Source organism: Heliangelus exortis, chromosome 20 (assembly GCF_036169615.1).
Source record: "Heliangelus exortis chromosome 20, bHelExo1.hap1, whole genome shotgun sequence".
Classification (NCBI taxonomy): Eukaryota; Metazoa; Chordata; class Aves; order Apodiformes; family Trochilidae; genus Heliangelus; species Heliangelus exortis.
Genome location: NC_092441.1, coordinates 770496 through 790201, shown reverse-complemented (window position 1 = coordinate 790201; position 19706 = coordinate 770496). Strand labels below are relative to the sequence as shown.

The 19706-nt window shown below is 49.8% G+C and overlaps 2 protein-coding genes and 1 long non-coding RNA gene across 6 annotated transcripts in view; 2 read left to right on the top strand and 1 right to left on the bottom strand.

Moving 5' to 3' along the window:
- The first annotated feature begins 80 nt into the window (after positions 1–80).
- Positions 81–6091, top strand: LOC139805832 (uncharacterized). The gene is made up of 2 exons (XR_011730003.1): positions 81–157; positions 3559–6091. It is a non-coding gene; the product is annotated as an uncharacterized lncRNA (long non-coding RNA).
- On the bottom strand, positions 547–10001 carry CCDC40 (coiled-coil domain 40 molecular ruler complex subunit). Its single transcript, XM_071764677.1, is given in 18 exon segments — positions 547–882; positions 1280–1438; positions 1634–1822; positions 2468–2588; positions 3174–3265; positions 3383–3552; positions 3719–3932; positions 4631–4876; positions 5194–5376; positions 5482–5725; positions 6218–6516; positions 7343–7500; positions 7714–7933; positions 8043–8126; positions 8641–8792; positions 8975–9143; positions 9591–9710; positions 9886–10001. Coding segments are annotated over 18 exon segments (3078 nt in total). The 5' UTR covers positions 9898–10001; the 3' UTR covers positions 547–636.
- A 581-nt stretch (positions 10002–10582) lies between these two features.
- TBC1D16 (TBC1 domain family member 16) overlaps positions 10583–19706 on the top strand; it is a 28453-nt gene continuing 19329 nt past the window's right edge. Inside the window, exons 1-4 of one of the 4 annotated variants that reach the window (XM_071764682.1) lie at positions 10583–10726; positions 11335–11381; positions 16498–16733; positions 17755–18385. In XM_071764682.1, the coding sequence (XP_071620783.1) occupies positions 16556–16733; positions 17755–18385 (809 nt within the window). In that variant the 5' untranslated portion in view covers positions 10583–10726; positions 11335–11381; positions 16498–16555. The remainder of the gene's footprint in view (positions 10727–11334; positions 11382–16497; positions 16734–17754; positions 18386–19706) is intronic. The other 3 variants (XM_071764679.1, XM_071764680.1, XM_071764681.1) reach the window with 3 other exon arrangements.

The following is a 19706-nucleotide window of genomic DNA, read 5'->3' as shown; positions in this document are numbered from 1 at the left end:
GTTGCGGCTTGGCCGGAGCTCAAGGAAAAGGAAGAGCGGGGCCCGAACGCCCCCTTGGGGGCTGCAGCTGTGCTGGGGGGCTGGGAGCTTCCAAAACACCCTATGGTTGGTGAGAAGCAGGGAGAGGAGAAGCTGCCGTCTGCAGCAAGGGTGAAAGGTAATGTGAAACGAAATTCGCAATGTTTTAGCGTTAATAAAATGTTCCTCTCTACACCTCTCTGAAAGGAGGGTGGAGCCCGGGGACAGTTGGTTTCTTCTCCCAAGGAACAAGCAATAGGACAAGAGGAAATGGCCTGAAGTTGTGACAGGAGAGTTTTAGATTGGATATTAGGAACAATTTCTCCCTGGAAAGGGTTGTCAGGCCCTGGCCCAGGCTGCCCAGGGCAGAGGTGGAGTCCTCATCCCTGGAGGGATTTAAACCATGCAGATGTGGACATGGTTTAGTGAGGACTTGTTAGTCCGTGGTTAACAGTTGGACTTGATGACCTTGAAGTTCTTTTCCAGCCCCACCTATGTGGTGGTTCTAAATATTCCCCCTTACACACGTTTGTTTTATTTATATTTATTCATTTATAAAGCCTGCAGCCTCTAGAGGAACAAGAACTGTTGGTTATATGTGTTTTGTCCACATCTCTGTCAGGCTTCCTGCGAGCCAAGCCTGGATTCCAAGCACTGACTGAACCACTGGAGAATCCTTTGGTGCTGAGGATGTTCCTGCTGGATCTGGTGCACAATGGTGTTAACAGCACGGAGCCGGTCCTGCAGCTTCTGCTGCTCAGCTCTCCAGGCCTGCTCTGTGCGGCAGAGGGAAGTGTACTTCCCCTCCTTCAGTGCCTGCAGGTGCTTCTGGCGTGTCTGGTGGGCCACAATCTCCAAAAGGTTCTGAAAAAAGCAACAACGCAAACTGCTTTGATGGCACACAGCACACAAAAGAGGAATAAGAAATGAATAGGATTTGTGTTGCAGGTTCTGTAACCATCATGTTGTGAAACGGAGGGACACGGCTGTGAAGTCCCTGTTATAACAGCCAGACAGCATCCCTGAGTGTCACAGAATTCCATGAGTTGGAGAAATTCCCCCATATACAAGGCAACCCTTGCCAGAACAGAGATTCACCAACTTAAAAACTTGGCAGAAGGGCATTCAAGACCTTGAGCTGGCTCTCAAGTCTGTAACACAAGTAGCCATCTAGCACTCACAAAGGACAAATGTTACTAAATAATTTCCAGACACAAACACTGTCCTTCAGGCTGTTTCCAGGTGAATACTGTGTGCTTACCCATCGTTTCTTGTTCTGAAGACATTCCATGTCAGAATCAAGGCCATCATTCTCAGCCTGCAGCTCATGCAGTTCTCGCTGCTTCTCCAAGACAGAGGCACTAAGGGAGGCCTGGGTGCTCTCCAGCTCCAAGATGGTTTTGTTGCAGTCTTGAGCATTCTATTAAACAGAAGAGAAGGAAATGGCAGACTCTGGTTCTTCTGTTCAGCTGCATTCCCACCCGTCTTTCCAGAACTAATGTTTTGTGCTGTGCTGGGGCAGGGTCTGTGTCCTGACACCCCATGTCTCTGTGCTGAGTGCTGGTGCAAATCCCAGCCTAGGTGACCTCTGGCAGCTCCTGCTTCCCTTGCTCACCTGCTGGGTTTCACTGATCTTCTTTCTCAGCTCCTCTATCTTGCGGTGGCAGTCACTCTTGGTGACACGTTTCTTATCTGTTTTGTTCTGACCCTCTCCACGAATTGCTATCGCCTCCCTACGAGCAACAGATGCCTCCATATCACGAATCATCTTCTCCTGCTGCTTCATCAGCTGCCCATAGCGGATCTGCCATTGATTGAGATAAAAAAAAAGGCTGAAAGTAATGAATGTTTGCAAATGGCACCTAACTGAAGTTTCCCCTGTGGCACATCCTGTCAACATGGACCAGACACGTGACACATGAGCCTTGGCAACCCACACTTGCTCTAAATCCCAACCTGTTTTGCCCTGTGTGGATCTGGAAGGCAGAGGGCTGGATTATCAGCTCATTTAAAGTTATCTTCAAAATGTTTCACTGAAACTTACTAGCAATAGCAAAAGCAGAAGAGCAAAAGGATCCTGAGAATGAAAGGAAAGAGTTGTTTTGCCAGAAGACTTCCCTAACCCAGTGATTAATATGAAGCAACACTTAGTAATCAACATTTTGTTGCTAATAAATTGGGGTCACAGAACAAGGTGGCAGACACAGTACACTGTAAATACATTTCTCTGGCACACCTTGATTTGGCTGCAGCACGAGGAACGTGGAAGGTGTCTGTACACTGGATGGATTCAACTCTGCATGGTGCTAAGATTTCCAGTGCTGTTCTGGCCTTGAAGAAGCTACTTCTCCAGCCTGTTTCTCGACCCCTGCTTTACATTTCAGCAACTCCAAAGCTGAATACGTTGTGCGCCACTTCCCCTCCTCAGTCCTCTTCCCTGGTGCCTTACTTGCATCCTATGAATCTCCATCCTCATGGCTTGGATTTCACCTTGTCCCGTCTCAAAGTCCACCGCCGCACGCATCTCCTTTGTCAGCTGGATCTTCTTCTCCCAGAGCATGATCTGGTGCCTTCAATGACAGAAAGGGAAAGTGGTGCCTCTGTGCACAGCGAGGATGCTGTTGTGCACACTCCACGTGGCAGTGGCAGCACAATCCCAAGGTGACTCTGAACCCAGAGCTGGTTTGGCAGAAACAAAGAATTTGCACGCAGGACGTGTAAAAGGGCAGTGAGAAAGCAGCTTGAAATCAGACAGAAAGCTCTGCAACATAGGGAATGGCACAATAACTGTAAAAACAAGTGACCTCAGACTGACAGGGGGCTGATGGACCCCCCATTAATTGCCCAGAGCAGCACACTCCCTCTGAGCTCTGGACAGAGGAGACACCATGCAGAGCCTTCCTTACACATCTTGACAACATCCAGCACAAGCTGGAATTGTTAAAACCCCTCTCAGTTCTTGCTTGTTCCAGAGATGGGTAAAGCATCTTTCAGTTTCTGCATTTCAGAAATTGGTTAAACTCCCTTTCACCTTCTCCAAGGACACAAGCACATTTGCTGGTGCTGGTTCAGTTTGATGAGAAGAAAGGTAACATGGACACACCTATGAAAGCTCAAGGACTGTGGCAAAAAGTAAGAACCTCTCTGGTACCTACTCTGCTTCCAGCAGGCTGTTCAGGAGTCTTTCCTTCTCCTCAGTCAATTGACTGTGCTTCTCCTGCATCTCAATTGATTCTTTTTCTGCTGCCTAGGTTTGGGAAGGATAAAACAATACAACGTTGTCAGACTCAGGAAGTTTTACAGAATCATTGATTGCCTCTGATCTGCATAGGAGGTTGAGACCTGGAAATGAGATGTCAAGTACCTTGAGAGAGCGTAAAAACTCATTTTCTGTGATAATGTTGCCACACTGCAGCTCCTCGAAGCTGCTGTTATTCTTGTTGATCAACACATTCAGCCTTATCAAGTCATTTGACATGTTCCTCATGTGACGTTCAGTCTCTTTCTGTTCTTTTGTTTCCTGCTGAATTTCATCTACAGGTGAACAGAAGGAAGTTTTGTAATTCCCAGGAGCACGGGCTGAACACAGGCAAGGTGTGACAAACTGCTATTAGACCAGACAGCACTGCATGCATGAGGAGCCACCCACGTCCCACAGGCCCAGCCAGGACATTTTTGCACAAGCCCCCAGATCACTTACTCTCAGTGCGCACTTTCTTCTGCTGCATTATTGTGAGTTGTTTCTTTAACATGTCCAAGGAGGAGATTTGTTCCTCCCGCTCGTGTGTTAACTTCACCAGCTCTTTCTGCAGACTGAGCCAGTACTTCTGCAGCGTCATCACCTCGGAATTACATTCTTCTATCTGCTTGGTCAGCCTCTTGATCTCAATTTCCAGTGGTCCCAGTTCTTGCCCCTGTACAAGGGCAAGGTTTGGGATCAGTCAGGCAGGCAGAAGCTGTTCATTCATAGCATCACTGCAGAAGGCTGGGCCAGCTCCTAAATACTTCAAGCAGACTGCTATTTTGTAAGCTACTTTCTGCATCCATTTCCCATGTGCTCAATGGGACCAGTAATTCCTGACCTCACAGGAATAACCGTAACAGAAGCCCAGAAGGTTCTCTGAGTGGTGAGGGCCTCCTAAGCTCTTACAACAGCTACATCTGGACATTCAAAAGCCACAGTACTCATTTTCACATTTCACAAAACTCCTGGCAGTGGTAGGCACAGATCTGGCCATATTCTGAATGGGGACAGCCAGCAAGCCACTGAAGCCACTCTGCCTTTTCCTCTCTCCCCTTATCAGTCTTTGCAGATCCTGTTTACTCCCAGAGTATTGGTGTCATCTAACACTTCCATCAGGTGAAGACAACTCCCTGCAGGAACCTGTGCTAGGCACACCCTCATTTCACAATTCCCTAGCACCAGCTCCTCTACAGATGGATTAACAACTGCCTGGCAAACATAAACATTGACATTTACTATTGCAGCTTTTCAAACACAATACTGATGCCTGAGAGGTTTAACAGTCCAGGCAGTTAGATTTATCAAGGGCATCTGTGGTCACCACAAAGAATAAAATCAAGTTTGGGACTGAAATGTAAAGGTACATACCCCCTGCTGGGAAAGAAGAGTCTCCAGCCTCTTGTTGTACTGGCTGATGACCACTTGCTTGTTCTCAATCTGGACATTGTACTTTGCAATTTCACTCTCATTGTGCTTGATCAGATCATGGACATCCTTTACTTCCTTGTCCAGCTCACAAAGTGTTTTTTGGAGAATTGTCAGCCTGCAGTTGGTATGAGTTGCATTCAGAATAACCTGAGCAGTATCATTCTCAACTTTGGAAAAATGCAGCTCCTAGGAATATCAACAGACAGAAAACAAACAACAATCACCACCAGCAACTCATTGATTAGCAATGGTCACTTATCAAAGCACAGGAGTCAGGAGGCTGAGAAAGAACTGCATGTTCTGTGTCAGGTCTTTTTGGCCCAGCTCTCTCACACACACCAGAATCCTGCAGCAAGATCACTGGAGGAACCAAACTGAAGCTGCAAAATCAGCAGTTTCCATTGCAGACCTGAAAAGCAGACTGAGGATACTGACACCACATGCTTGTGAAACTGCTCTAGGCAGTTTCCTTCCCCTGCCCCCAGGCAGAAGCAGTTCCATACCAGATCTGTTATTCTCCTGCGAAGCTTTGCAGCCAGCTGTGAGAAGTGTTTTATGGCTTTGCTGGACATCATCTGGTCCTGAAGCTTTGCCATGATTTCATTCTCCATCTGCTCTTTGGCATCAGTCTCTTTCTCAATGTCCTTGCTGATGGACAGCAACTCATTCAGATGAGCAGCTTGGTCCTAAAAGGGAAGACAGAGGGAAGATCACTACAACAGCTTGGGGAAGGGTATTAAATACCCATGGTCCAATTTAAAAAGAGTTGTGCTTCCATGGACTCTTCTCACCATCTTGGTCCTGCTGAGGGCCTGCTCTGTCTCCTGGAGAACACGAACATAGGTGACAGATTCAACCTTCAAGGCCTCCTGCTTTGAAAGGCACTGGGCAATCAGCTTCTTGGTCGTGTTGGCATCATTCTGTGAACGGTTCAGGGTGGAGACAAGCAACTCATTCTTCTCCTCCTCCTTCCTGATTGACTTCCTACAGCCATGGATGTCCATTTCTAGGGACTTGAGATCATCTCTGTACTTGCTGAAGAGGCAAAAGGATGGAAAATCATCACAGGGATCGATTCATGTGCAGAACAGAGGTCTACAGGTTCCTTTCAAACATGCTGTTGCAGCCACAGCTGAACAAGAAGGACTTGCACAAAGGCTTGTGTGCAGTGACAGTGCAGAGTCATCAGAAGATGGATGAAGGCATTAAGATTTAAGAGGAAATGTTTGCTGCAAAGGTGAAGGAACTCTTTTAAAGAAATTAAATATGAATAGAAAAATCCCAAACAGCTTTTTAAAAAACACACATTTTGAGGGAGAGTTGTGTTTTGGATAAAGAAAACAGTAACAAAGAACTCTCACTCTTGTCCTTTAACCTTATTATGTGCTTTACAGCAGCAAACATACTCTGCCTGACATATCCTGCCCATACAGTAATAAACTTGACAGAAGACATCCTGCCCATTTAAAAATCCTTCCTGTCTGCATTATTTGAGGTCACTCCTGGGGCTGTGTTCAGATACCAAACCTCAGCAGCTCCTGTGCAGCAATATAGGCCTCATCTCTTTGCTTCATTCCAGCCAAGCTGCAGACAGAAATGAGCCATACAGCTCATAAACTGTACACACCACGTGAGCATGAGCCAACATGGTCAGTCCTTCTGGAGGGAAATATTAACTAGAAGTGAAAAAAGTACCTTCCTACCTCATTTACTGCTTGCCGAGTTGCTTTTGTGTCCTCTGCTTGGGCCACAAGCTGAGCTTCAAACAGTGCAATCTGCTCTTGCAGTTCATAGGATTTCCTTGTTAAACGGTCCACCAGAAGGTCCTAAAGAGTCAGAGCCCAGCAGTTCAGGATGAGTAACAGAAGCTCAGTCTTAACCAGTTACAGTCTACACAAGTAAGAGAGGCTAGAAAGGGGACTAAATTGGCAACTGGATTAGACTTGATTCCTACAGAAACTTTTCCATCCATATACAAATGACCCATCAGTGCAGCAGTGACAACTTTCAAAAGAATGAGACCTTCTCTGCTGATTTTTAAAGAAATAATTCCATTTGCAGCAGTAAATCAATACTTCAGCTCTGAAGCAACAGTTACTCCTGGCAGCACGATTTATGCAGTGCCACCTCTCCAGCAGTCGGGATCCTTAATGATTTCTGTTTTAAGACCCTTTGTTAAAAACCACCTAAAATCCACTCGACTTCAGCCGTTCGCGTGCAATTCCGCAGTGTCCTGCGCAGGCAGAGGGCAGCAGAGGGAGCTCCAGCACACCAACCTGCTCAGCTCCTCTCCAAAGTTCTCACTGCGTTCTGAAACTCGCTGTGGCTCAGAATAATTCTCGAGACTGCAATATACAACAGTTCTTTTCTAAATATCTTGCTCTCCACACCCCGTCTGCTTGAGTGAGCCTACTATTAGAAGGCTTGCCAACAACTTCTGGGCAGTACGTGCCCCTGTGCTGCTGGTGGGGATTCTTCTCATTCTTAGAAAAGCATATGGGGTTGGGTTTTTTTCAATTATTTGGGAATAATATCCCCATACATTCTGTGATATGTAGATAGAACCTTCCTTCTGACAAGGCAGACCTCCTCTAGGACTCACCACTAACTGTCACCTGTATTTATTTACTTTAAAGCAGCTGTACTTGATACCTGTTTTTTCTTTTCCATCTCAGCCTGGAACTTCTCTGCCTCAGCCTTCTTTGTTGACCGTTTCATCAGTAAAATATTATGCTGCATATCCTGGTCCATATTCTGCATGTAGAAGAGATGCAAGGCCAAGTTTTCAATCTGGGTTTGCATTGCAGAAACTACGGAGGCAGAAGAAAAAAAAAACATTGATTAAGGAGTTTATGTTTTAGTCCTGAAGACCTTCTTAGAATTACTACGCAGTAACGTGGTCTGTATGTACAATTATTTACATATTCCTGATGTATTTTTCAACCCAGTGCTTGACCTGCATCCAAATTCATTTCCCTACATTTCCTAGAAATGGGAAATATTACAAGGAATGCCTCAGTCACCTTTCTTGCGTTCATCATCTGTGTTCTGACACATTTTCTTGTGAGTGAGCCTGAGGCCCTGCAGTTCCTCCTCCAGCTGCTGACGTGCTGTAGCCATCTGAGCATGGTGGTCGTGGCTTTTCTCCAGCTCCATCTGCAGCCTGGCCAGCTGCTGCTGTGCTCCATACAGGATCACCCCGAGCTCTTCCCTCTCTGCTTTGCCCTTCTTTGTCGCTGTCCTCTGCAAACATGAGAGAAATCAGCTGTCTCCCTTCAGGAAAAGGAAGACTTTCTCCCTCCCTTGGACATGGGGGGGCTGCTGTAGGAAGGCAAAAAAGCATGCCATATACCAGTTCCTGAAGATCTAGGGTCACTTTTTCCATCTGCTTAGTAAGGTAATTCTTCAGGGCAGCCTGAAATCTTCTCATCAGAGGCTGCAAAGAAGAACAGCGTCGATAAACTTTAACATACTTTTAACATACATTTGTAAATAAATGTCAGAGAAACCTTACAGCTACTCCCTCTATTAAATAAAACATCCTATTTTCTGCCATAGGCACTTGTGTTCTTATTTTAGCTACACTCAGTGTAACAAGTGAGAAGAGTTACAGCCCGGGTATGTGCTGACACCAGCAAGTGACTGCTGAGAATATTTGAAAGTCAGAAACATCTTGGCAGAGCCACAGCTGAGATCCCATCCATTCACTCTACTGCTCTTTCAGGACACCACCAGACTCACCCCAGTGCTCTGCTCACCCCCGAACCTGCAGTGTTTGGGTTACACTGAGGGAGCAGACACATGCTGCAGTTACTATTTTTGCAAAGCTATTTTTAAGCAAGCAGTTTTAGCATCCAGCTGAGCCTCTGCTCATGTTCACCTCACACGTTCTATGTGGATAAAAATAGCAAGTCTGCAAAGAAGAGAGAGAAGATTTGAGGACTCCTCACATGCTCTGGATCCAAGACAACCAGTTCTCTCTCTTCTGTGGTTTCTTCTCTTCTTCTGCTTTTTTCATCTTCCTCAGCTCCACGCTGCTGCCATTCCTTTTTCCATCTTTGCTCACCAGCAGTAAGGTGACTGAATTGCTCAAAGGCAGACCCTGAATAGAGAGAAATGGGATCTCCAATGCTACCCCAGCCCTCCCAAAAAAAGATAAAGGCTCATATTTCATAGCATTGTGCCTCCAGGTGGGTTAACAATGATCAGAAAGGGAGAAAACTAGAAACTGCACTTGACAGACAGTATTAAGTACTGTACTTTTAATAAGAACCCAAATGATACCTGACTCAGTGCAGCTGCTCAGCTCCTGTGACCACCCAGATTCCTGTGGAGGAGCCCCTGAAGGAGGGGAAGGGTTTCCTCTGCCTCTTACTGGCTGCTCCATGTCACCCAGTTCAGGAGGGCAACTGTCTAATGTCATTTTGTCTGAGAAAGTCCCCGGAGATTCTTCCTGAAACATAAAATCCATCACCTGAAACAACTTTCAATCTATTTGCCCCTAAAAATCTGCTTACTGCTGTTCTGATGAGACACGAACAATGCAGACAAAGAATCAAGAGGGCCTTGCTCTGAAACAGGCTCAAAGCTATGCTGGCAAAGTTGTGTCACTCCTTACAAAAGAAACTCCACACATGCAGCACAACAAAAGAGCCTCTCCAGTTTTGTCAGAGCTTTTTAATACTTTGTGCTTGACCAATTAGTTTCTCCCTGTTCCAGTTCTGATTGGTTTTGTGTTTGCAGCAGTAAGACTGCCCCAGGAGAATTTGAAGTACAATTTTACACACAGGGGAAGACTGCAAGAACTGCTTGTTTTACTTCTTCCTACTGACACTGCTTCCATGGGCAGGTAGGGAATGCACGGAATGGGCTGTCCTGGGAACGTTTCTAAAGAAATCACCTCCATAGCAAGATGCGAGGGAACTCTGATCGCATCCCGTTCAGCGGAGCCGAACTGCACCCCAGACCCTTCCGCTGCGGCCCCGGGGGGCTCCTCCATGGTGCTGCGGCTGTCCTGTGCCTGCAACCAGAGCATCCCGCAGGATAGATAGAGAGAAGAGAGTGAGAACCAGCCTGGAGCCTCGGAGCCGTCCACTGCAGGCCGCCCCTCCGCCGCGGGGCTGGGCAGAGGCACCCGGAGGCTGGGGGAGGCCAGGGGGGAGCCAGGCCCAGCCCGGGCCCAGCCCCGCACTCACCGGCTCCGCCATCTCCCCGTTGCCAGGCGACGCGGCAACACCCGGTCACGTGGGGAGCGGGCGGCACCACCTCAGCCCGCGGGGGGGGGTGGGGGGTGTCTGGGGGGGATCGGGCGGCACCACCTCAGGCCGTGAGGGGAAGGCGGGGGGGGACCTCCATCCGCACAGCTCCCTCAGCCCGCTGGGCGGGACGGGCGGGACAGCACGGGGCCGGGAGGCCGCGCAGCCCGGGCGGGAGCAGGCACCGGCGGAGGGCCCGGGGGGCGGAGGGGGGGGAGGGGGCCGCGCCGGGGGGGGGGGGGGGGGAGGGGCGGGGGGCGGGGGGGGGGGGGGGGGGGGGGGGGGGGGGGGGGGGGGGGGGGGGGGGGGGGGGGGGGGGGGGGGGGGGGGGGGGGGGGGGGGGGGGGGGGGGGGGGGGGGGGGGGGGGGGGGGGGGGGGGGGGGGGGGGGGGGGTGGGGGGGGGGGGGGGGGGGGGGGGGGGGGGGGGGGGGGGGGGGGGGGGGGGGGGGGGGGGGGGGGGGGGGGGGGGGGGGGGGGGGGGGGGCCGGGGCGGGGGGGGGCAGCAGGGGGGGGGGGGCGGGGGGGGGGGGGGGGGAGGGGCGGCGGGGGAGCGCGGGGGGGGGATCCCGCCCGCCCTCCCCGGGCGCAGGCGGCTGCCGGGCACCCCCGGGTCACGCCGGCGGCGGGTGGGGCGGGGCCGGGGGCGGGCGCACCCCGTGGGGCCGGGCCGGGCCGGGCGGAGCGGGGCCCGGTGGGGCGCGGGGGGCAGCTGCTCGGAGCCCGCCCAGGGCCGTCCAGCCGCGGGAGCCGCCAGAAGTTTCCCCGCGTTCGTCTGTGCCGGTGAAAGCGCCCGGGCCGCGGGGGGCGTCGGTCGCAAGGGGCGCGTTGGGCGGTGGGGCCGGGGGGGGGGGGGGCGGGCGCGGGCGGCAGCGGGGGGTCGGCTGTCCCAGCACACCCGGGCCCGCGGGGCAGCTGCTCCTCACCCGTGTCACTGTCACAGGGGTTCGTGCCCGCTGTCCTGCCCCGGGGATGCATCCCCTGCTTTATCCCCCTCTTTGTCTGCCCTTCCTGCCCACCCCCGCCCCGCTCCGCAGAGCCCCACGCCGGGGGTGGTGGGGATAGTGCCCGGAGCCCCCGGGGGGGTCGGTGTGGTGCCGGTAGGGAGCGGAACCCAAAACAGTCCCCGAACTTCATCTGCGGCCATTCCGGAGTGGCTCCGGACAATGACGATGTTGTCACGATGTCCTGGAAGCGGGTTTGCTCGGGTTACCCCAGCGTCTCTCCCCCTCTTCCTTTGCTGAGTTCAGTTACCGGCAGAGACGTGAAGATGGATGGTCGGGATCCTTGGCTATAATTTGCTGGCTGGCCCCGGGGCAGGGTTAGGTGTGATATATTGCTCACTGTGCTGCTGACACTCCGTAAAATAACTCTGCTCCTTCCTCCCTCAGCTCTGCCTGTCTTCTCTGCTCTCGGACGGGTAGCTTCTGTTGCAAAGGTATTGTGTTCTTAGTTGCCACTCTGAATAGGAAGGAAGAAAAATTAAAGATCTTTTAAGATAAAATAGTAGAAATGTTAAGATCCGGATAGCTCAGGATAGAGATCTCTGGCTCACTGCTGCTTTTGTAGAAAGCTTTAGGTTTGTAAGCTTTGAAGAGCTCGTTCTTGTTCTGGTTATAACTTAGTTAAAAACAGAGAAGTCTCTGAAAGCTGCTTTTTTGACCTGGTGTTGGATTTGCTGCATATCCAAGTTTATTCTGTATGTTTTACTGTGTGGTTGGTGTAAAGCTGAGAGTGGGATGGGGCAGACCATGGCTTTCCCTGTCAGGCCAGCAAGAAGGAAAGGAGGCATGGCCCAGCTTGTGGCAGGGGAAAAGGAGACTTCTTCAAAGCATCAGTCAAAAGATTTTGCAGCTGGTTCATCAGTTCAGCTGTGTAACCTGGCTCCTGGGATATTTTAGCTGCTGATAGTTAGGTACTGTGAGTGTTATCAGGCCATGGCTACAGGATGCTGGAAATAAAAAGCCATAAAAGTGTTGCCTGGTGCACAAGCACTGCAGTTAAGTAATATGAAATGGTGTTTAATCTTGGGATGGAAGGACACATGGCACAAGTAATTTCTCAGCACTAAAGCATGTGTTGCAGTCTGACTTTTATTGCTGGAGGGGTGTATAGTTTTTTGTTTGCTTTTTCTCTGCCCAGGCAGGTGTGTCAGGGAGCAGCAGGCAGGCTGATAATAGCGTTCCCTTTCGCTTTTTATTTGACTCACAAACCTGCAGCATTCAGTCTGCTGTCCCTTTTTTACCTTCTCATCTGAGATGAGCAAAATCCATCCCACTGAAGTGCCTGGAATTGGAGTTGTGTGAGTGGTGGGATCTCTGGCTCTGCCTTTGCTCTCTGCTCTCTGTGCCACCGCTGCACTGGCAGCGCTTTCATCAGAGACTTTTTGGTGACCTACATAATGCTCTCCTGAAATGGAATGACTTTAGAATGGCTCCCTATGGAAAACTTTTTTCCCTGGTTTGGCTTGGTAATCCAAAATAGCTCCAGCTAATAGCTAGTAGTTTTAAAAGCCTTTTTTGTTGTTTTTTTTCCCCCCCCCTAATGTAGAGGTATTGAAATACAAAGGGAAGGTCATTACAAGGGCTCTCACATACACAGAAAGAGGTGCAGATCAAGTGAGTGACTAGCTGAGAGTTGCACAGAAAATCCAGTTAGAAGACTGGAAAGAAGCTGTAAGTCCTGACTCCTGGGCTCCTGTAACTCCCTCTCTGGTCTCTGCCTTCCAGCACACTGTAACCTTGTGCTACCAGAGATGCACACCCAGCATTTGCTCCCAGGGGAGGAGGAAACAGGGACCCAGGGACTTATGCAGTGTGTGAGAATTTCCCACTGCAGTGACTTTGTACTCCTTAAGTATGTAAAATTAATTTAAGTTACTAAAGGGAAAAAAAAAAAAAAAAAGCCTGTTGCATTTTTCTCGCTTCAGGCATCTCATGCTTAAATTTGGTGCTGATGTTTGACAGCTCTTGTTTCTCCTCTGTGCCTAGACATGCCGTAGATCTAGTGTTTCTCTTCAAGAGCCCTGTAGCTTGGCTTATTTTCCTTGTAAAACTATCAAACTTGTGCATACCAATTTGCCTTTGGAGCCACAGGACCTCAGTGGTGACTTGTCAGCTGCAGCCAGCCCCGAAGCTCAGGCTGTTGTGTGCTTCCGTGGGCAAGAGTGATTTGTGAGAGAAGCCTTGTCGTGTGCTGGTGAGCTGCTCTGGTGTCAGCGTGCACTGCACACACCAGGAATAATGTTTTTTGGAGCCTGTGTCAGCCCGGGCAGGAGCCCTGCTTTGCCCTCCTTTGCTGGAATACAGGAATCTTGTGCAACCGGAGGCAGCAACATTTGGTCCAGCAGTGTCTGCCAAGGTGAGGGTGTGATCTGCCAAGGCAAACAGGATTTTGTTGTTCATCAGTTTGTGAGGAGGGGAAGGGCATTGCTACGGGAGGCGAGCAGCTGGCGTTATTTGAGATGCTGCTGGCTGGAACTGGTCAGGCTCCTGGGAAGAGGCTCCTGGGGTGATTTCAGGAGTTGGCTCCCCAGCCTGTTTCTGAGCTCTCATGTAGCATTGCCTGGGAGAGCAGCCAGGGGCTGTGTGAACAGACCTAGTAGCTGGAGCAAAGATTTTCAGTGGTGGCAGTTGATGTGTGGGAGAAGAAAATGTGTGTGTGCTTAATAAATATTGGCACTCAGCAAGAGCTTATCAGCTAATTCAGTGCTTCAGCTTCTGGAGAGGTGGGTTGTCTCTGCCTCATTGAAAGGAATCCCTTCAGATCAGGAGTTAAATAGAAGATTAATATGAAAAATACTCTTTTTTGGGGGGGAATGGTGCTAATTTTATGCTGATTTAGCTGTAGGGATAGTTCCTGCTTGCCTTCTCAAGACTGCACAGGAGGCAGCAGCAATGCCTGCTTTTCCCCATACCCTGGGGACTAGGTGTGCAGTCTTGTCTCACACAGAAGAGGGCTGAGAATGGAGCAAACCCTGCAGATTTGGTCTTTTTATTACTTGTAGCAATAAAGAAGGGGTTCATTTGAGTCTTGCCAATACTTCCCAGTGCTCTTGGCTATTTGTAGTATTGTAGTGGGCTCTCTTTGATTTCTGGTGCTGTAGCTCTCCTGCAAGACAAATGCACAACTAAATTTCTGCACACTTGAGGCAGTGGGGAAGCAGCAGGTGTTCTGCAGGATCAGAGTGATATTTCCCTTCAAATTCCTCCTGCTGTCCAGGGAGCAGCTTTTCATCATTTACCTGTTGCTTTGTTCTTTCTCTGCTAGGTAAAAGCTAATTAAATGCTTTCTCTGTTAGCAGAGAAATCCTGCACCTCAGCCTGCATTCCTGAGAGCCTCTGGAGAGCTGCTGTAGGACACCACACAAGCTCTTGTTTTGTACTTGCATCTACTTCTGCTGTCCTTAGAAGGGAAAGCTCACTTGGTCAGCAGCAGCCGCCACCTGCTCCCACCTTCCTCCTCTGCACATACTCAGGTTTTGATCCTTTCCAGTTCTGACAGGGATGAGGATCTGGTTTCAGTCCTGATGGGAGCAGGGAGTAGCCGAGCAGAGCTGGAGGCTGAGGGCCTCTGCTGCTCTGCAGGTTGCTCCACCTCACTGCTCCGGAGTCCCTTATGCTGTGTTGAAATGCTGTGTTGTAACTTGGTGGTGGGAAGGAGGAATTGCAGCAGATTTACTGTCTGTGTTCTTGCAGGGTACAGTAAGAGGAAAGGTGACTTGCTCTTTAAAGATAACTGAGGCAAATTACTTTCTCAAAGATGTAACCCAGAGCCTCAAAACCATACGGTGTTTTCTGATGATCTGGACAAGAGTGAGCACATGGCTCTGTTGGTGTGGGGTTTTGGGGGCCGAGACATGAATATATGTGTTGTATTTGGTGCTAGGAGACATGGGTGCCAAGGGCTTGCAGAGTAATTCTTGTGTCCTAAACACTTGCTGGGCACAGTACAGTGCAGGGTGGAGGCTTCTCCATCAAGTTCCAGCACAGGCTGAAATGCAGAAACTGCTTAAGCTGTGATTCATGCTGACAGACCCACCAACTGGTAGTTAAACCAGTAGTCTGACCATTAATGAAGTTTCTGTCAACTACTGGGCAGGCTCCTTGCAAGGTTCTGTACATACAAAGCTGTCAGAACCAGGAGAGCTGTGGTCCTTCCCTGCAGGAATCTCTCCCTCTCTGGAAGCACTGGTTGCTCGTTTGTCTGGAGATACCATTAAAACTGGGCTTAAAGAAATCAGAGCTACTCATTGTTTAACCATGTTTGCTTTAGGCCCCTAAATGCTTCCTGCTTACAAGGCCCCTGACAGTAGAGGCTGGAGCTGCCTTCTTTTCTTCCTGCCCACCCTGCTGGGTGCTCTGCAGACCGTGGTGTGGGACTTCTCACCGGGAACAAACGGAGCTGATCTCACCACGTGCTGTCCCTGGGCCTGGCACCGTGGCAACGTGTGGTGCTGCTGGGTCAGACCAGCCTGTTCACGGGCACATAAATGTGTGAATTCAAAGGAACAGAAGCCAGTGTTTGCTCTCCTGGTGTACTTTTGGCAGAACAGAAGCTCCTGTGCTTCTGAAGGTCTGCTGCCCAGCTGGGCACAGCAGCAGCAAGTAGAGCCTGCTCTGCCTGGAGTTGTTGGGCTTTCTGTGGGATTGCTTTGACCAAGAGCCACCTGCTGTTTCACCACATGAAGTCATCTTCCTGATCCATTTGCTGAGTAGTTTGTAGCTGGGATAACCCCTCTGGAGTCACTGCAGAGCTCCTCATCAACACCCCTGATGAGGAGCATGTTTCGTTTGAGTACAACACTTACTCAGTGATCACCTGGGGATCATACTCCACAGTTAGGTAAAGTAACCTCTTGACAGAAGAGATACTTGTTGTGGGTTGGCATGCCATACTTTGCCATCAGTATCAGCCCACTCTGTTGAAATGAGTCTCTTGCCACTTATCTCTGAAAAAGCTCTATTTAACCCTCACTGCTCAAAAACCAAGATAAAACAAAACTGCAACCCCAAACCCCCAGATGGACAGCAGGATTATGCAAAAAATTGTTAAACAGAAGATGAACTTGTTTTGACTAATTTTTTTTTGAGATCAGTGCTTAGTATGGAAAAAGCAACTGCCCCTTATTTAGTATTTCAGTCTCAGCAGTTTTTCTGTGAATCCTCCAGGGTCTACTCTGACTCTCTCTGACATCTCCAGGACAGTGATACATCAGGCAGCTCTGTGCTGCTGAGCTGTTCCCTTAATGGGCAGTTTTCAGTGACAAGCATTGCTTTTCTCTTTCTCCCAGACAGTAACTGTTAAAGTGTGGTTTTTTTCTTGCCTTTGTATTTTTTTGTTGCAGAGAAAAAAATCATCCTGGAATTCTGTAATTCAGTGTCTTTAAAACGTAGAGCTGATGTTACAGATCCGGAGCATGTGAAGGCTTTGCCTTGAGTTGTAGGATTGATGCAGCAGTCCATGAGAGACCTCTTCCTTCTCAGACAGCAGTAGGCATGTGCTGTGCTGTTGTTACATTTGTTCTAACACTATTATTTCCTCTTTCTTGGCAGATCTTCTGAATTTGGCTTCTGATTAAAGCTGACAGATAATGGAAGCATTTCCTTGGCGATGTCTCTGGGGCGACTCCTCCGACGTGCCTCTTCGAAAGCTTCTGACCTCCTGACCTTGAATCCTGGTGGTGGCAGTGCTTCACCTTCCATACTTGATGGGGAGATTATCTACTCCAAGAACAATGTCTGTGTCCACCCGCCTGAGCTGCTGCAGGGCATCGGGGAGCACCACCCAGGTGATACGGTGTTGCAGACACTGCTCATTCACTGTGTGTTTGGATCAAGTTCCACAGTTTGGGCTCTAAAGAATGAAGAGTGGTGAACAGGGCAAAGCAAACTCATGGGGGACTAAGCAAAGCCTTCCACAAGCTGATCCAACAGCTCTTTGAATAGGAAAATTGATGACATTTCTCCTTTCTCTTCTGCTGTAGTGTTGATTTATCTGTTTTAATAAGTCCTTTTGAATTGCCAGAAGATGGACAGTTGTCACTTGAGGACAGCAAGTTCTGTTGCTCTGTCAACTGCCTGTGTTGTTCAGGAAAGCCAAGTATCATCTTGTGACTCTCATTGCTAGAGAGGCCTCAACAGCCACTGGTAAAGGGGAAAGAAAGAAAACCAGATTGTGGCTGCATGCACTGGAGTCTATGAAGATAAATACTGTTCTGTCCCTTTATTCTCATCTGTTATTGCTCTCTTTCATGTTTTCATCAAAGAGAGCTGTGGCTACTGGCTTAGCTTCACAAAAGTAATTATTCTGTGAACATTGACCCCCACTTCCCTTCTTGTGTGTGTGACACTTTTTTTTTTGTATATTTGCTTTCCATGAAAGCTGTAGCCCTTTAGCTACACTAAGGTAAATATTTTTGAGAAAGAATTGTTTGTCTGGCACTTGAAGTTGTTTAACTAACAAACAGTAGAAGTTTTTCATGTGGTAGTATATTTCAGAATTTACTCTTGTTTAGTAATCCATAGAGGAAGTTGAAGTGTTAGCATGTCATTCCTATCTCCACTTTAAGCCAGTGGGAATTTAGACTGTTCTAAAGTGTGCACGCTCCCTATGCAGACTTGAAAGTAATTGTGAATACTGATTAATGCTGGACACTCTGCAGTTGATGTGGCAGAATTACCTCCTGGCAAATTACAGGGTTTGCTTTGCCCATGTGTGACGGTGGTGAAGTGGGGGTCAGGTCTCGGGCTTAGACAGTTCCCTAAGAATAAAGCTGTTTCGTGACTGATCCCACCTTTGCTCTCCCCAAGGCTACCTGTGCTTGTACATGGAGAAGGACGAGCTCCTGGGGACCACGCTCATCCTCGCCTGGGTGCCCAACTCCCGCATCCAGCGCCAGGACGAGGAAGCCCTGCGCTACGTCACTCCCGAGAGCTCCCCTGTCCGCAGAGCTCCCCGCAAGCGCAGCCGCCACGCTCAGGGATTCGGCGTCCTCGGCTCAGCTTCCCCCGCCGAGCAGGGGGGGGCAGCGATCCTGAAAGGAGAGGACATCCTGAGCGTGTCACAGCTCGTGAAAGATGTGGCTTACATCAGCTGCCCCCCTTCGGAAGGGGAGAAGCTGTCCCAGGGCTGCCCTGCGACCGAGGGCCCCAAGCAGTCCCCCCCGCCTGCCCGCAGTGACTCAGGAATCCTCTCGACAATCAGCTCCCAGGAGGAGCAGAACAGGGCGGAGCTGTCGGTGGAGGGGTCGGAGGAAGGTCTGGACTGCAGGCCAGAGCCGGGGGAGGACGAGGGCTCCCTGGAGCTGTCTGCGGATGACGTGAGCAGGGACAGTACTTTTGACTCTGATTCTGATGCCTTCTCTTCCCCCTTCTGCCTCTCTCCCATTAGTGAAGCCCTTGGGAAAAGCACTAGTTCCGTGTTTCTGGATAATGAGAGCAGGTGAGTGTATCCTTTTCTCTGTTTTCTGTGTGAATAGCTGGGGTGGTGGTGGCAAAGTATGGAGAAGCTAAAGGAAATTCAGAAGCATCACTGCAGCACTGAGCTGGATATCCTGTCTTGCTTCAGACTTGCTGCAGACACCTGTATTATTCACAGGAAATCATTTGCCAGCCAGTCCTGCTTCTGCCTGGTGAACCCTAGCCCCAAACATTCAAGGCTGTATGTGCACAGTTGTTCAGGTGAACTGTCTTGAGCCTTGGAAACTCCGTTACTAAATTAAAAAGGTCCTTTGTTGGTCTAATAGGCTCTGCTGAGGAGATGTGCTCATTAACAGCTCTTGGAGAGCCACATCAAAGTGTCTGTCTGGCTTCCTCTGAGCCGTGGGTGCCTCCGCAAGGCATCGTGTTGACATGAAGTCTGCACGCGTGAGCTTTGTTCTGCTGGTGTTCAGAACATGGTCCCCCTTTAGACATAAATATTAATTCTTACATGTCACACCTGGATGGTTTTGTCAACACTGGTCTATCTAAATATCAGCGCTTGGTGGCACCTGCAGTAAACCATGCAGGGGGCAGAGGGCACCTTGGCACAGGAATAAGGAGCAGTGGGAGGCCTGTGTCACCCACTGCTCTGCACAGTGTTACTCATGTCCGTCCTGAGGAGGGTGGGTGTGCTGCCTTCATAATGTCCCCACCAGTGCAAACCAAAGTTTGAGCTCATCCAGGGGCAATCCCAGACCTGGGTCACCAGCCCACGAGCTGCCCAAGCTGTGCAGCAGCCTGGGAGAGCTCCTGCACCCGGCAGCGTGTGCCGGAGAGGAGCTGGTGCAGAAGGCTGCTGGCGTGGCAAGTGGGCAAGCAGCCTTGTGGTTTAACTGTTTTGCAACTGAGCTGCTAACAGTGTCAGGGGAGGAAGGAAATGCAGTTTATTGCCTCTTCACTGCCTCGTCTGTGAGCTCATGTGGTGTTTCCCTGGCTCGGGCGAGCCCTCTGCCGGCATTCCTCGCCCGAGTCCTGACAGCTCACACAACTGCTCCTGGTAGACTTTTTCTTCTTTTTTTAACTCTTCTGGCATTAGACTGGAAGCCTCTTACGGTGTATGTGGCACTCATAATTTGCAGCAGATCAATAAAGGAGACCTTCCGTTGTTTGGGACTTGAAACTTGAAAGGCTTTTGTCCACTGTGTCCATTTTTTATGCCAATTTGTTCTTCCCCATAGAGCTCCCTTGCATGGTATCTGCAGGATCTGACAAACTGTTTGAGTCAGAGATTTTGCATAGAATGCTTTTTGTAAAAGTCTTGTCAAACAAGCGTGCTCTGA